We start from the raw sequence: 14,071 nt of genomic DNA on the forward strand, positions 1-14,071 counted from the left end.
TCCTCTCTGGAACTTGTGTAATATATACAGTATATGTATTTTTCCCTCCTAAAAGCTCCAGATGAGAATCCAACAGGTGTACATGGTTTTGGAACAGAACATGACAATCTTGTCATTTCATGGAAGGTATTTTTTTTTAATAAAGTACAGGAACAAATGACACTCATGAATCAAGGTACCATACTTATTTTGATTATATACTTTTTCGGCATAAACGTTTGGTTGACCTCTTCTTCCATAGCCGCTCTCAGGCCTCCAGGCCAATGGGCCGGGACTCCATTACAGAGTGATGTGGAGACGGAAGATGATGGACACCGAGTGGATGATGGCGACCGTAGCCAACAACTCCAAATTTGTGGTGTCCGGAACACCCACATTTGTTCCGTACGAGCTCAAAGTTCAGGCTGTGAATGACTACGGTGCAGCGCCCGAACCCGCCGTTGCCTTCGGCCACTCTGGAGAGGATCGTAAGTCCGATTGCTCAATCTCCAGCCTGCCCTTTTCACCGATGCAAAGCTGTTATGCACACGTTGTTATGTTGCAGACCCACTCGCTATAGTTGAATGTTTTTCTTTTTTATATAGTGCTAACCCTCCCACGTGCAGTAAACACATATTTGAATGCAAAAAGTACAAGCATCAAATGTATAAAATGATTGCTAGTGCACATATTTGTTTCCCACAAGTGATAATGTGTCTGGTTGAACTATCATAATTTTTAGGCTAACGTTCTAGCCAATACTCATTCAATGATAGTTTTTTTTTTTTTTACTGTTAATGTTATGTAACATGGGTTCATGGTTGTGGACGAACTAGAAGCATAGGGGGTTGATGATTTCCGATGCTCTCCATTTCAAGCCGAGGATGTCAAAGTCGAGGCCCAGGGGCCAGATTTGGGCCCGCCAAATCATTTGATGTGGCCCGCAAAAGCAAATCAAGCCTGTGATGACAGTTTTCATCCATTGCTGTGGTTGGTCAAAATAAATGTTTGCTTGGCGTGCACAAGTTGCGGCATCACCCCCATCAGCACAAAGTATTGTACTGAATGTTCCTCTTTTCTCGAGCAGATCACATTGAAGCACTCCCAGATCGATACTGTGGAGAATTCCTTTGAGGGAGTCGCGTATCAATCTGGCTCTTCTCAGATTACCATCTCGTGGCACCTTTTCGCAATTACAAATCACTTTTAGGGGAGTGTCAATTATTTCACTGTTTTGTGCTTGGCCCCTGTCCTTATCCCATTTTCCCCTTATCCCTGTACCCTGAAAGCGCTGATGATCTGTTTCTGTTTCTTCGCGACAGTGCCGGCCGCCGCTCCAGAATCTGTGCTGGTGTACGTGTTAAACAGCACACTGGCCGAAGTCCACTGGGAACCCGTGCCTCAAGAACAAATACGTGGATACCTCAAAGGGTACAAGGTATGGCATGGGAATCAACTGAACACCGGCGGCACAAATCGGACGACTGAGGAACCCGTTTTCGCAGGTGTATTACTGGCGAGAGCGCAGTCTGCACAAACATAACCCCCATCACGCGGAGAAGCAGATCCTAACCTTCAGCGGCAACCACAGCAAAGGAAAGCTGCCTGGCCTGCACCCCTTCAGTCTCTACTCATTCAATGTCAGGGCGTACAACGGCAAGGGAGACGGTCCCCCGAGTCGCAACCAACAGTTTGAGACCCCCGAAGGAGGTAGAAGAACATTTCTCTGACTGTTTCAAGCATGTCTCAAATATCTCGTGTAGGTGATGTTTAGAATAGATTTTCAATCATTGGTGAAGTATTAACCTATTTTTCAGATGATGGGTCGCTCTGGAGTATGTCCCATTTTGATTGGCGGGGTGGTGGGGGGGTTGATTTACAAAAACTGAGACCAGCATAGAACAGTAAAGCTTGCATTGTTTCAAAACAACATCCCTCCTTCATGTTGACGGTAGCGAACAAGTTCTTTTTGGATTCAAATCTTCCACTTGTAACTATGGAATTTTTTTTTTTATAGTTTAAAATGGCTTACATTAAGAAGCATCTCGCATTGCATTGCAGGCAAAGGTAAAATCCTGGGTCGGTTATTTCACCTAACTAGTATATCCTTGTTGTTGCGGAAGCAACATGCTAAACTCGCAATATGCCACAAATTAGTTGCCATGACTACCACTTCTTCTTCCATCCTTTCAGGCGGTTGGCAAATCCTTTTGGTCTATTACTGCCACCGTTTAAGCTTGTACCAGTATTTGACAATCTCCAAAAGAAAGTAGAAGAAATGCACAGAAACGTAGTCATGGCGACCAACGTGCGCCGTTTAGCCAGTTTAGCATACGGCTTCCGTCGCAACGAGAAAGGAATATTTATAGCACCTAAAAGTCAAAATAACTGAGCAGGATTCTACCTTTGCCCACAATCTGACACGGGACATTAATTCTTCCTTTGAGATCTTCCAGAGCTCTTGAGCTGACAGTCGGGTGCCTCTCTAATTCATTTTCACAGTGCCGGGAGCTCCTTCCTCCTTGATGGTCACCAACCCCAATTTGGACTCTTTAAGCCTTGAGTGGAACCCTCCTCGTGACCGGAACGGACTCCTTACGGGCTACACCCTCAAATACCACCCAGGTGAGCTTGTTTCTTGTTCATTTTCTGAGCAATGAACGTCTGGCTTTGTGTAGTTGTTAGTCTCATTGCTTGTATCGTCATCCTGTTGGGATTAGACCATCGAGAGGATGAATCACCATATCGAGTCACAGTTTAATTAGTCTTAGTGAAACTAATTAACAAGTCGCCTTTTGTCATTTCCGCCTCTTGTACCTGAACCCTCTATGCTCCGAAACACTTTCCGCACTTGTCATCGTTGTCACTTCAACCCACCTACATTTTCTTCCTCCTCCTGATGCTGCCCCACCTACTTCTCCTACTCGCACCTCTATTCAACTTACCCCCCCCCCCCCCCCACCCTCATCATCTCGTAGTCAATAACTCCAATGAGCTGGGCCCAGAGGAGGAGCTGGCCCTGGCCGCCAATGAGACCTCAGTCACTTTGCTCAACCTCAAGTACAGCACGCGCTACAAGTTTTATTTGAATGCCATAACGCGCAAGGGGCCTGGCCCGGCCGTTACGCAGGAGGCGATCACCGTCGTGGATGAAGGTAAGCAAGAAAAATATGCGGATTGATGTTTTTAATTCATAAATTATGCTCACCTACATCCTTTTTTTTTTTTCAAATGAAAAATGAACTTATAAGAATTCTATAGAACAAGAGACCATACTTAACCATTTCAGGGACAGCGATTACTGCAGTGGACAGCGTATTGTGTTATCAGGTTACAGGGTGCATGAAAGGGTTAAGGCTTATTTATATTACATTATTTCATGACAGCTCACCGAAACTCCAAAATGAACCGTCTTAAGAAATAAGAATATGACGAAAGAAACAATCAAAATGGGTTTTCATGATAGAATTTATGTCAGGATTGGCTTTCATTTGTGTGTTTCATGATATGTGTGCAATATACGATTTTGGATTTTTTTGAAACGAACTATGGAAATACATTATTTTTTTCCATCTAACCCAAGGGCGTAAAACGAATTTTTGTCGTGGGCCACATTTTAGTTACGGTTTCCCTTGGAGGGCCGAAATGACTAAAACCATATAAAAAGTCAACAATAACGGTTTATTCAACTATTGTTTAAGTGACTGTAATGAGGGGTTTGATCACAAGAAAATGCTTACAATATTTGAAAGAGATTTTAACAAGCATCATGGAAGTTGACATGTTTGATTTGCTTTCGCGGGCCACATGAAATGATGTGGCGGGCCAGATCTGGCCCCCGGGGTTTGACACCTGTGCTCCAACATTTTTTAATTTATTGAGACGTACTCGTACATGATACTGGCATTTTCTAATAATTAAATAGAATAATGTTATGAACGCTTTCATGCACCCTGCAACCTGATAACATGGGAAACTGTCCACTGGAGTAACCGCCTTCCCTCAAAGGGTTAAATATATTGACCAAACAAATCCATAAACGGCTTAATCAACCATAAATGGAGGTTTGTCGTTTACTATTGTATATACAGTACCCATATCCCAATTACTAAATTTAATCCAACACCTAATTAACTTCTTTTTTTTCAGTATCTTGTTTGGTATTAGACAATAGAATGCACAACAAGAAAATACATCTGCAGTGCACTCAGACATCTCACATTCATTTCAATTGATTTAAGATTTTTCATAGCTCCCATTGAACATCTGCCATGTTCAGTATTTTAATATTGTTGCGTCATCATCACATTGTGTCGAGTGTCCTTCGTTTTTTTTTCCCTCTGGCGTTGTGACTTGACCACTTTAAACACCCTGTCTGATCCAGTCGCATGACATTGCACGGGTGACTCGCGCCGACCCCTCGCCAATGCTTTGCATGTGTGTACGTGCTAGTGTGTGTTGTGTGTGTGTGCTTGGACGTTTGTGTATGTCTGCATCGATGGTGACCCACCTGTTGTCATTTCTCCATTGTGTCTGAGCTCTCCTGACTCGTCTCGACAAAGACATTGACGTGGGAAGCACGCCTTACTTATAGTAAGGCATGCACTACGGGCATGCGCGTTCTCCTCCCTTCCCCTGTCTTGCTTATGTTGTATGATGTTGGCCTTGCAAAGAAATGTTCTTCTTAAAAAACAAAGAGGTGGAAACAGTCCAGTGGAACGGTCAAAGTTGAACACAATCGCCTGATTGACATCCAAGTTTAATCGGGCCACCGAGAGTTCATTTTGATTGTGGTTTCAAATTTCATGGCTGACGTCCAGTGGCGCTGCCACGAAGAGTTTCGTGTCGGAGTGGTCTGCGTGAGGCGATTGAGTGTGTCGGTTGCCTTTGATAGGTTGTCATTCCTCGGGCGTGGTGGTTTCTAAAACAAACAAACAAACAACTAACTGCAAACCCCGAAGTGGATTGCTTACAATGTACCGAGCAGCCGGGACATTTCCAATGTGTCGTTTCTTGTTCTATGGTCCACACAAAAATTAAAAAAATAAATAAAATAAATAAAGACATAGCAAATGTTGACTCAGCACATGCATGTTGATGGTTTGAACTAAGTTTGACTTTTTCTTTTAATAGAGGTTCCACTGTAAATGAGAATGACTTGTCCTCGCATGGAAAGGCTTGTTTGTTTGCCCCCGCCCCGAAAGAATAATACATCCCATCCTCCATCAATATGTTGATGTTGCCCATGCATCGTGTTCGTGCATTCATTCTCCGGTTGTGTTGCCTTGAGCACTTTCACCCCCGGTAGCAGCACCTTTCGCACATCACGCTTGCCAACAGATGCTCTCTCTTGTGTGTTCAGCGCCGGCGGCCAGTCCTTTTGGCAGCGTTAACTCCTCCAGGGGAGAGGACGGCACCCTGATCACTTGGGAGTACTGGGGCCCGGAGAGAAACATTTATTTAGAATACATAGTGGAGAACAGTAAGCAATGTTATTCATATTATTATGATCATTTTTGAGAGCTCCGCATAAGGTGGCGAGAGATTATTTTCGCCAAGTAGGTTAAAAAATTTTCCATCCTGTTATTGACAGGAGTTTCGTGTAGTAGCCACGCATCAACGATAGTGATGATGATTATCGTTTTATATACATTATGGGCGGTACCCCCTCCCCCACCCTCCAGGCAAATGTGTGTGGCTCTTTGTCCAGAGGCTTTGAAACAGCTTGTGAACATTTTTTAAAAATACATTTCTTGGATAGGGTCTCATTCCATTGTGCGAGTATACCTAATAAAGTGGCTTGTAAGTTATATGAGCAGAAAATAGTTGCTGTCTAGCGCACCGGCACATTCCCATCATGTCACGACTCATTTGACGTCTCCAACCCCCGCACACATCTGCTGTGTTGTTCGCCGTCCCCCCCTGCAGGTGAAGGCGAAGACGAGTGGCGCAAAGAGCTGGTGAACAGCTCTCAGAACTTTATGCTCAGGGGCCTGAAGGAGGGCCTCTCCTATAGGGTGCGCTTGGTGGCCCAAGGTCACGCCGACCAAGAGCCCCACCGCTCCAAGGAGCTCACGGTGACGGTGCCAGGTGAGGCGCGTTCCTGGGCCCACCCGAGCTTTTGCACTTTTAAAAAAACAACAACATATTTTTAGCGGTGCATTGGATGGTTGCCGTCTCAAGCAGGCATGCTCTGTAGTACTATCTGGAGTTGTTACTTTTGTTGTAGCGCTAATATAGCCGTACAATACATGACATGAATTAATATTTCAATATCATCTATAGTAAACTTGTGAATGTGTGTTGTTTTTGTCTGTAAGTGATTGTCTGGGTGTGTGATAGCCGTGAAAACATTGCATCATCCACGTAGTTGACATTTTCAGTGTTGGGCAAGTAATTTTCACTATAAGGCGCGCCTAACAGCATTCTATTTTCTCAAAAGCCGACAGTGCGCCTTATATTCCGATGCGCCCTTATACACGGATCAATATTCTGAATTCTTGGACGTCATATTTTAAATGTTCTGTAAAATGCTTTATTACAGCTGCAGCGCTTGTGAAAGCTCTGTATAAATAAAGCTGCATTGTATTGTCTTCCCTTTCGCATAGCTCCATCTCGTGGATGCATAATGCAACCGCAGCCACTATTGTATCTTCTATGCGCCTTATAATGCGGTGCACCCTATATCTGAAAACTGTTTTAAAATAAGCCATTCTTTGAAGGTGTGCCTTCTAATCTGAAGCGCCTTATAGTATGGAAAATACGGTATTTCCAAAACATCATTAATTATGTACAAGGTTTTCCAAAAGTCACAATGCTTGTTTTTTTTTTTTTTTGTAAGGCCATGGTCATTCCAATGAGTTTGGAATGACGTCGCAAAATTTCATGTGTGGAAAGAATTTTTCTGTCCCTGACTGCAGTTGAGCACCACATGGAGAAGCTTTATGGGTGTCACGCTCCTCCAACGAGTAGTGCAATACAATACAATACAATACATGCTGATTTCTACATTTACAATTACAATTACAAAAAAAAAAAGTACAATTCGTGGTACCGGTGCCAAGTTTCTCGAAACAGCATCTGCTTTTGGCAAACCACGAACCACGAAGATCTGGGAGTCCCACCACTGATGAGAACAACAAACTCTTCGAGCAGACGCTCGTCGTCAATTGTTGTTGTAGTTATAATTTGATTTTATATTGATTTGACTGGTTTCGGTGAATATTTTTACTCAAGAGAAATATATTTATGCAGAGTATGTGTGGATTTGTAGTGGTGCCGCCTGAATTTCCTCTGCGGGAATTCATAGAATCGTATCTTAATTTCACATTTAGTGGGTGGGCAGGCACTCCAGAGACCCAACGAATTAGACTTCAAACGATAACAAGTCATTTGTTGCCTTTAAATCAAAGAAATGCAACAAACTATGAAACAACATTTACGAGTCACACCGAGGGATAGCATGACTAATCGGTTCTGCTTTTATGTGGTGTATCAAGTTCATCTCATGACACATCATCAGTCATGAAAATTACAGCCAATGATAACTTAGGACAGCAGGACCCAAGTCACAGTGTGAGGAGTCGTACATGCCGACTGAGTCAATGGAAATAAAAAAAAAAAAGTTGTAAAGCATATAATAGTTCGAAAATGTAATGACTTATGCTCACTATTAAAATACAGCAAAAAATGCAACTTGGCGTCATTGCATTACTTCGCCCCGCGAACACTGGATGTTTCTAACCCCCCATCATGAAAACGGTTAGCAAGCTAACCAAACACGAGCCGCTGCTGAGCAAGTAGATCGTAAAATGACGCTTCAACATGTCAAGGAGAATAGTCAGTGCAAAACGGATAAGGTGTCCTCTTCCTTTCCTCCTCCTTCTCTCGCTGGTCAGCTGTGGCTAGTCGACAGGTGGACATCGCCACGCAAGGTTGGTTCATCGGCCTCATGTGTGCCATCGCCCTCCTCATCCTCATCCTCCTCATCATCTGCTTCATCCAGAGGAACAAAGGAGGCAAATATCCAGGTGAGGAGTGCAGATAGCTAGCTAGCTAGATAGATAGATAAATGCACCTGTATGTAGCATTGTAATTTATTTATTTTATTATTACTATTTTTATTATTATTATAAGTTCAAAGCAGAGAAAGAGTGTGTAAAATTTGGGGGAAATTGTACTAAGCGGGAAGTGGTACATAATGAAAAGCACAAGGCATAGGACAGAGCCTTGGGACACACCTGAAGTAATTGGGTGGGACTTGAAAGCCGTTGTGATAGCGACAGTGTGAATCAGTTTTACTTTGGCTAATGTCTCTTTTTGTTTTGGGCACAGTCAAAGAGAAGGAGGACGCTCACACAGACCCGGAGTTCCAGCCGATGAAAGACGAAGATTGCACTTTTGGGGAATACAGGTGAGAGAACGCATTCAAGGCCCGCTCGCCCGGGAGGCTCGTTTAAACCAATCGGCTCTTTCTAGCCGGGCCGGTGCTCTTTTCACCACTGACCACTGAAATGATCAACACGTGCCCCCCTGCCCTCTTAGCCTAAAGCACTTTTTGTGGGGGGACATTTTTTGGACTTTTTGCTGGATGGGATTGTTCAGGTTCTCAGGATGAAAGGGTGGATCTGTTTCTTCCTGCGAAAATATCCATTCGATTGATTTGCAGCATCATATTGATAATAAGCTACTCAAGACAGCGATCAAAGCTCACCGTAATCAAGCGATGCCGGTTAGCATCTGGAGGTTGCACATAGAACAAAGCACTTTATCGTATATTGTCTATGTGTTGTCATGTTTTTTTAAATTACTGTAATGTGCATTAAAAAAATGATGGGATCCAAACAAATATTTTTTTAAGAAGTACTTTATATTCACTTTTTTTGTATGTACAGGTATACCCAAATGTATTCAATAGAATTAAAACGGATATAACATCCATAGCTATATGTACAGGAAATATCTGGATATAATATGTTGGATGCATGCTGTGAAGAGCTGTTATACATTTATGAGGATATTAAAAAGACTGCACTAGTTGATAATGTGTTGAAATGGACCGTTCATCTACGTGTGTAGATGCATATGTATGTGGAAGGATGCAGTAATTTGGGAAATACGTGAAATAGGATTTTTTTCTTTTTTTTTTCTGATTCTGATTTCTGAAGCGAGTCCAAATGACACTCACCCAAAATATATCTAAAAAAGCAAAGTAATATAAAGTCATATTATTATTATGACACAAAAAGCTAGGGGAAATGTAACATTTTGAAACATTATAAAGAATAAAGATATGTGATCATAAAATACAAATATAAAATATTTTTAGTGTTACAAATTATTTTCTTGTTGATTACAAATTTGGCCTCTTCATTTTCCTTTTCTCATAATTTTGTGTAATACTTTTGTTTCTGTCTTGCCCTAATTTTCCTTTATATTACAGATTATCATTAATTTTGGTTGGTTTCATTTTGACGTGTTTTTCTTTTGGGAAAAAAAGTCAAATATTTTCAGAAGATAAAGTCATAATTTCATTATATACATAATACTACTTTTTTCCTCAAATCGTTTTTTTGTTTTGTTTTTTTAACAAATATTTGCTGTGTTAGTTCCTCAATAAGTCACATGATCAGCCTATTTGGATCAGACAATGTTTACATGTGAGTACGTGTCGGGGAATCCCTCAGTGAGGAGAGGTAAGAGCGATGTTGTGTGTGTGTGTGTGTGTGTGTGTTTGTGTGTGTGTGAGAGAGAGAAAGAGAGAGAAGAACAAACAAAAAAAACACTCGCTTGAAAACGCATTGGAGGCTGTTGTTCATCAAGTTGAATATTTGTGAAGTCATAAAGCCTTGGTGATGTCTGAAGACACTCAGTGAGTGCCTCTCTTGTCTGCAATGTGGATCTTACATACGCTAACTCGTGTCCAAATTGAACCAACCTTTCAGCATCATGACGGCTTTCTTGGCTGTGTTTCATTGACGTTCGACTCATGTACATGAAGAAGAGTTGCTTTGATAATTATGTCACGCTTTGTCGAAAACGATCACATGCTTGCTTTTGGATGGACGGTGTTTGGTCGTCATTTTTGTTATTTTGCCATCACAGCATTTTTGTGTCTGTGACGCTGCAACAAAACAACAACACAGTGACCACCTCATCTCTCTTATTTGGTTTCAAGGGGAATCCAACCAGTGTGACATTGCTTGACATCTATTCCCCTGTTGCCTGATGGAAACCAACGAATCACTCAGAGCTTTTTTTTTTCTTTACACATGGAGCTAACGCTTTTACAATAGCTTAGACCAGTGATTCCCAATGACTAAGCCATGGCAAATTAGTATGTGCTGGCAGAATTAAGTGCCAGACCCAACCACGATTGGTGAAAATCCACAATACAAAGTGACCATCGACATTTCTTTAAGTATCAGGGGTTCTCCAATTTTAAAGGGGCCCTGTCTTAAGCAATGGTAAAAGTTACTGTTGGAATGCTCCATCTAAGAAAGGGGGAAAAAAGGAAGGAAAAAGCTGCATCCAGCACATCATGATCACTGCTAACGCCTTGCATGTCATTCTCTCCCTCAGCGACAATGAGGACCATAAACCCTTAAAAGGGAGCCGCACACCATCGAGTGGCACGGTTAAGCGGGACGGCAGTGACGACAGTTTAGTAGACTACGGGGAAGGAGGAGACGGCCAGTTCAACGAGGACGGCTCGTTTATCGGCCAGTATAGCGGAAAGAGCGCCAGCCGCGACACCGCCGAGGGCCACGAGAGCTCTGAAGCGCCATCCCCGATTCACGCCATGAACTCCTTGAACTCCTTCGTGTAGGCTCGCCATCCTAAGCAGGAAAAAGAACATGCGTGTTGTCACCGGGGGAAACCTTCAGAGATAAGCTCTTAGGAAGGCGAAAACCCAACGCCTTGACCATGAACAAGACTCTCTTTGGACTCCATTGACGTTTTCACCATGACTTTTATCTTTTTTCACCGCGACCTTTATCTGACTATTCAGGACATCCACTCGATTTATAAATCACTAAGGTAGCAGGCAGTTGCTTTTCTGCCACCTCAAATTACCCTGGTGCCTATCATTTACTAACATGATAAAAATGTCTGTCAGCTTGTATGTTCAAAGCATGACTCCCATATTGTTCTCTTCCCACGCAGACGCTTGTACAAGAAATTAATTGACATGACTCAAGGCCCGCACCTTCGTAGTATCTTCATAGGAACAGTCCTGTGCATTAGTCAAAGTACACGTTTCGAATTGTGGTTTCATTGAGCTTCAATTGGCTTAATTAGCATGGCATCGTCATGAATACGCTCTTAAATCGAAGAGTGCACTCATTCATGTCATTTACAAGCCTGTTCTTATTCATCCCCCAAAAAATAGGGCATGAGTTTTTGGGCTGGTTAGCTCACTAGCTAGCAAGTTAGTTAGTAACCCATTAAGTCAGTCAGTCAGTTAGTTAGTTAGTGAGTTAGTTGTTCCTTTTTATATTCCTTCTTTCGTTGGCTCATTAGTTCCTTTATTTGTTCCAGTTGAGTTGGCAAGCAAGTTTGTCATATAGGCATTAGCTAGTTAGCATAATTACAACAACAACAAAAAGACACCAGGCTCTTTATATTGGTGGTGTCAATCAAATGCTAATCCTCCCGTTTCCTTTTAAAATTGGTTGGTTGGTGAGCTAACTAGGCTTTAGTTGGTGCGAAAACTATACAACCATTTTGTCTTTTTCTATTCTGTTTGTGATATTGTCGAGCTCGCTGTTTAGTTAGCACTCTAGCTACCTATCTATACATAGCAAAACAAAACAACAACCATTTTCTAAAAAAAACCAAAGGAGTGCTCCACATTGCTATTACTACACCTGTTTGGCGACCTATCTACTGAGCTAGCTAGCTAGCTAGCTACCATTTAGTGAGCTATTTAGTTAGTAGCAAGGACCAGGCAAAAATATGTTTCAGAAAACTTTGTACAGAAGTGCAAAAAACACCAGACGAGGTTTGCGGTGAGTTTTTTAAATTTTATTTATTTATTTTTTTAGCGCGCCAGTCCATTAGCCAGAAAATTAGCAGGAATACTTTGAGGTGCTCTGGGGTGGGGGAACCTTTCCATAAGGAAATGAGATTTTCCTTTGTAATGTTAATGGAACGGCCCCCACCAAATTCATAATGTCCATCTGGCATCCTTTGTCAACTAGGGAGCAGGCTGCTAACAAAAATGGACACAAATATGCTTGGAAAAAAAACTACAAAGCTAGTGGTGACTTGACTTTTCCACAGTACTGTTCATACAAAACAAGAGCATTACAAGCATGCTATACGAATGCAGCACTGGACTGTCCATCCGCCTCATGACCCGTTGCATGGCATGTTAAATCCCCACCCGGCTTCGCTCCAGTGTGCGTCTGAATGTGACCTTTGCTTTTTGGTGTGCTAGTGCCTTTACTTCATACTGAGGGCCGTGCTACATACATGACGAAACATGTTTGGAAAGCAGGCTCGGGCTGTCCTAAGTTCTGTGGCATGAACTTTTCTAAGACAACCACAACAGAACACTTGGTTCGAGGTGGTTGTTTTTCTTTTGTCACCTTTTTTAAAATACATTTTATTTGCATAACCCCGGTAGCACGCAAAAAAAAAAACATAAGCGAAAAACATTATTTTTAAACTGTTTTTTTTTGGTTCTTGACAGAAGTCAGTGCCCTTAACTTGTTTTTACTCCTGCCAAGGCAGTATGGTTTTGTTTTTTTGTTTTCTTTTTTGTCGAGAGATAAATCTACAATTTGGTGCAGATCAAGGCTTTTTATTTTTTTTAAATGATAAGGAGCATAATTCCTTAATTGCTTCTATGGTCAACATAGTGGCGGTGAGGGGATTTTCTGTGCAACGTACACACAGTGTAGAGAATGAACTTCTCCCCCACAAAGCAAAAATACTTTTACGTTTTATGGGCACTTTTTTTTAATGCTCACTCCTGCTAGAACACAACAGTCATTAAAAAAAAAAGTGGAAACAAGAAAATTTAAGTTTTTCCTCGGAAGAGATCAGCAGTCTGCGGTGATTGTTGAAACTTGATTGTTTTAAGCTACAGAACATTTTTTGATGTTCCTCACTAGACCACATTAAAAATTAAATCACATCACGTTTAGGTCATCGGAATGTACGCAGCATCCATTTTCTACGATCATCACAATAATATGTTGACTTGTACTAATGACGCTTTTTGAGAGCCTTGATACGGGATCAAGGTTTCTTTTTTTCTTAACTTGCATCAAGTTTGTCTTTCTTTTTATTGTGATGATGAGGACTTGTAGAATATTTTGTTGAAATATGTAAATATACCCTCACGTGGATTGTACAGGGCTTGCAAGTGAGGCGACGTTGTGCATGATTTCTATTGTTCATAGGACTGTATTAAATGTAGAGAATATATCTATAAATATACTGGAATCATTTTCTTGCTGTGCATTGTGTACATACTGTATGTTTTTCTGTAATGAACTGGACCGATAGAAATCATATACGATTTTTTTTTCTCCCAGATATTGCTTGCCCGGGCTACACTGCTAAAGTTTTGTTTTCAACAATATTTCAGCTTGTTTTTGTATTTAAGGAACAGATTTGTACTAACCCAATACTTTTGTTGTTTCGATGTCATTTCTTTTTCTGTTTCTTGATATGGGAGCTGTATTAAATGAATAAACAATCACTTTCCTCCAATTTTGACTCAAGGCTTGTCCATGAATGATGTTAATAATGCAAAGCTGATTACCGGTATGCCTTTCCTCCTGACACAATCAAAGAGGCAGTTGAGAATTTGGACCGTAGAAGAAGCAGGAACTGACTAGAAAGGTCTGAAAGAGGTGCGGGTAACAAAGGTTTACATGACCCAGTTTGAGTGGGAGTTCGGGTGAAATCAGCCGGTGGTGGTTTTGTGCATGCGCCATTCATTTTGCGGTTTGGTGGCGTGAGCATCGTTTTGTAGTCGCCAGAGGCTTGGAAAAGTAGCTCAAAATAGCCGCAAAGTCACGAAACTGGCAACACTGATTTCTGCTTTAATGGGTACTCTTTCCATTTAAGCGTGCAC

The 14,071-nt window shown here is 41.7% G+C and overlaps 1 protein-coding gene across 11 annotated transcripts in view; it reads left to right on the forward strand.

Moving 5' to 3' along the window:
* Positions 1-13,704, forward strand: part of LOC127597565 (neuronal cell adhesion molecule-like) — a 70,387-nt gene extending 56,683 nt beyond the window's left edge. For 8 of the 11 annotated variants that reach the window (XM_052060677.1, XM_052060668.1, XM_052060670.1 and 5 more), the window contains 11 exons: positions 56-126; positions 242-467; positions 1,302-1,417; positions 1,485-1,689; positions 2,482-2,604; positions 2,958-3,134; positions 5,342-5,461; positions 5,908-6,069; positions 7,878-8,009; positions 8,314-8,392; positions 10,561-13,704. In XM_052060677.1, the coding sequence (XP_051916637.1) occupies positions 56-126; positions 242-467; positions 1,302-1,417; positions 1,485-1,689; positions 2,482-2,604; positions 2,958-3,134; positions 5,342-5,461; positions 5,908-6,069; positions 7,878-8,009; positions 8,314-8,392; positions 10,561-10,807 (1,658 nt within the window). In that variant the 3' untranslated portion in view covers positions 10,808-13,704. The remainder of the gene's footprint in view (positions 1-55; positions 127-241; positions 468-1,301; positions 1,418-1,484; positions 1,690-2,481; positions 2,605-2,957; positions 3,135-5,341; positions 5,462-5,907; positions 6,070-7,877; positions 8,010-8,313; positions 8,393-10,560) is intronic. The other 3 variants (XM_052060676.1, XM_052060678.1, XM_052060675.1) reach the window with 2 other exon arrangements.
* Positions 13,705-14,071: the final 367 nt, after the last annotated feature.

Source organism: Hippocampus zosterae, chromosome 3 (assembly GCF_025434085.1).
Source record: "Hippocampus zosterae strain Florida chromosome 3, ASM2543408v3, whole genome shotgun sequence".
Classification (NCBI taxonomy): Eukaryota; Metazoa; Chordata; class Actinopteri; order Syngnathiformes; family Syngnathidae; genus Hippocampus; species Hippocampus zosterae.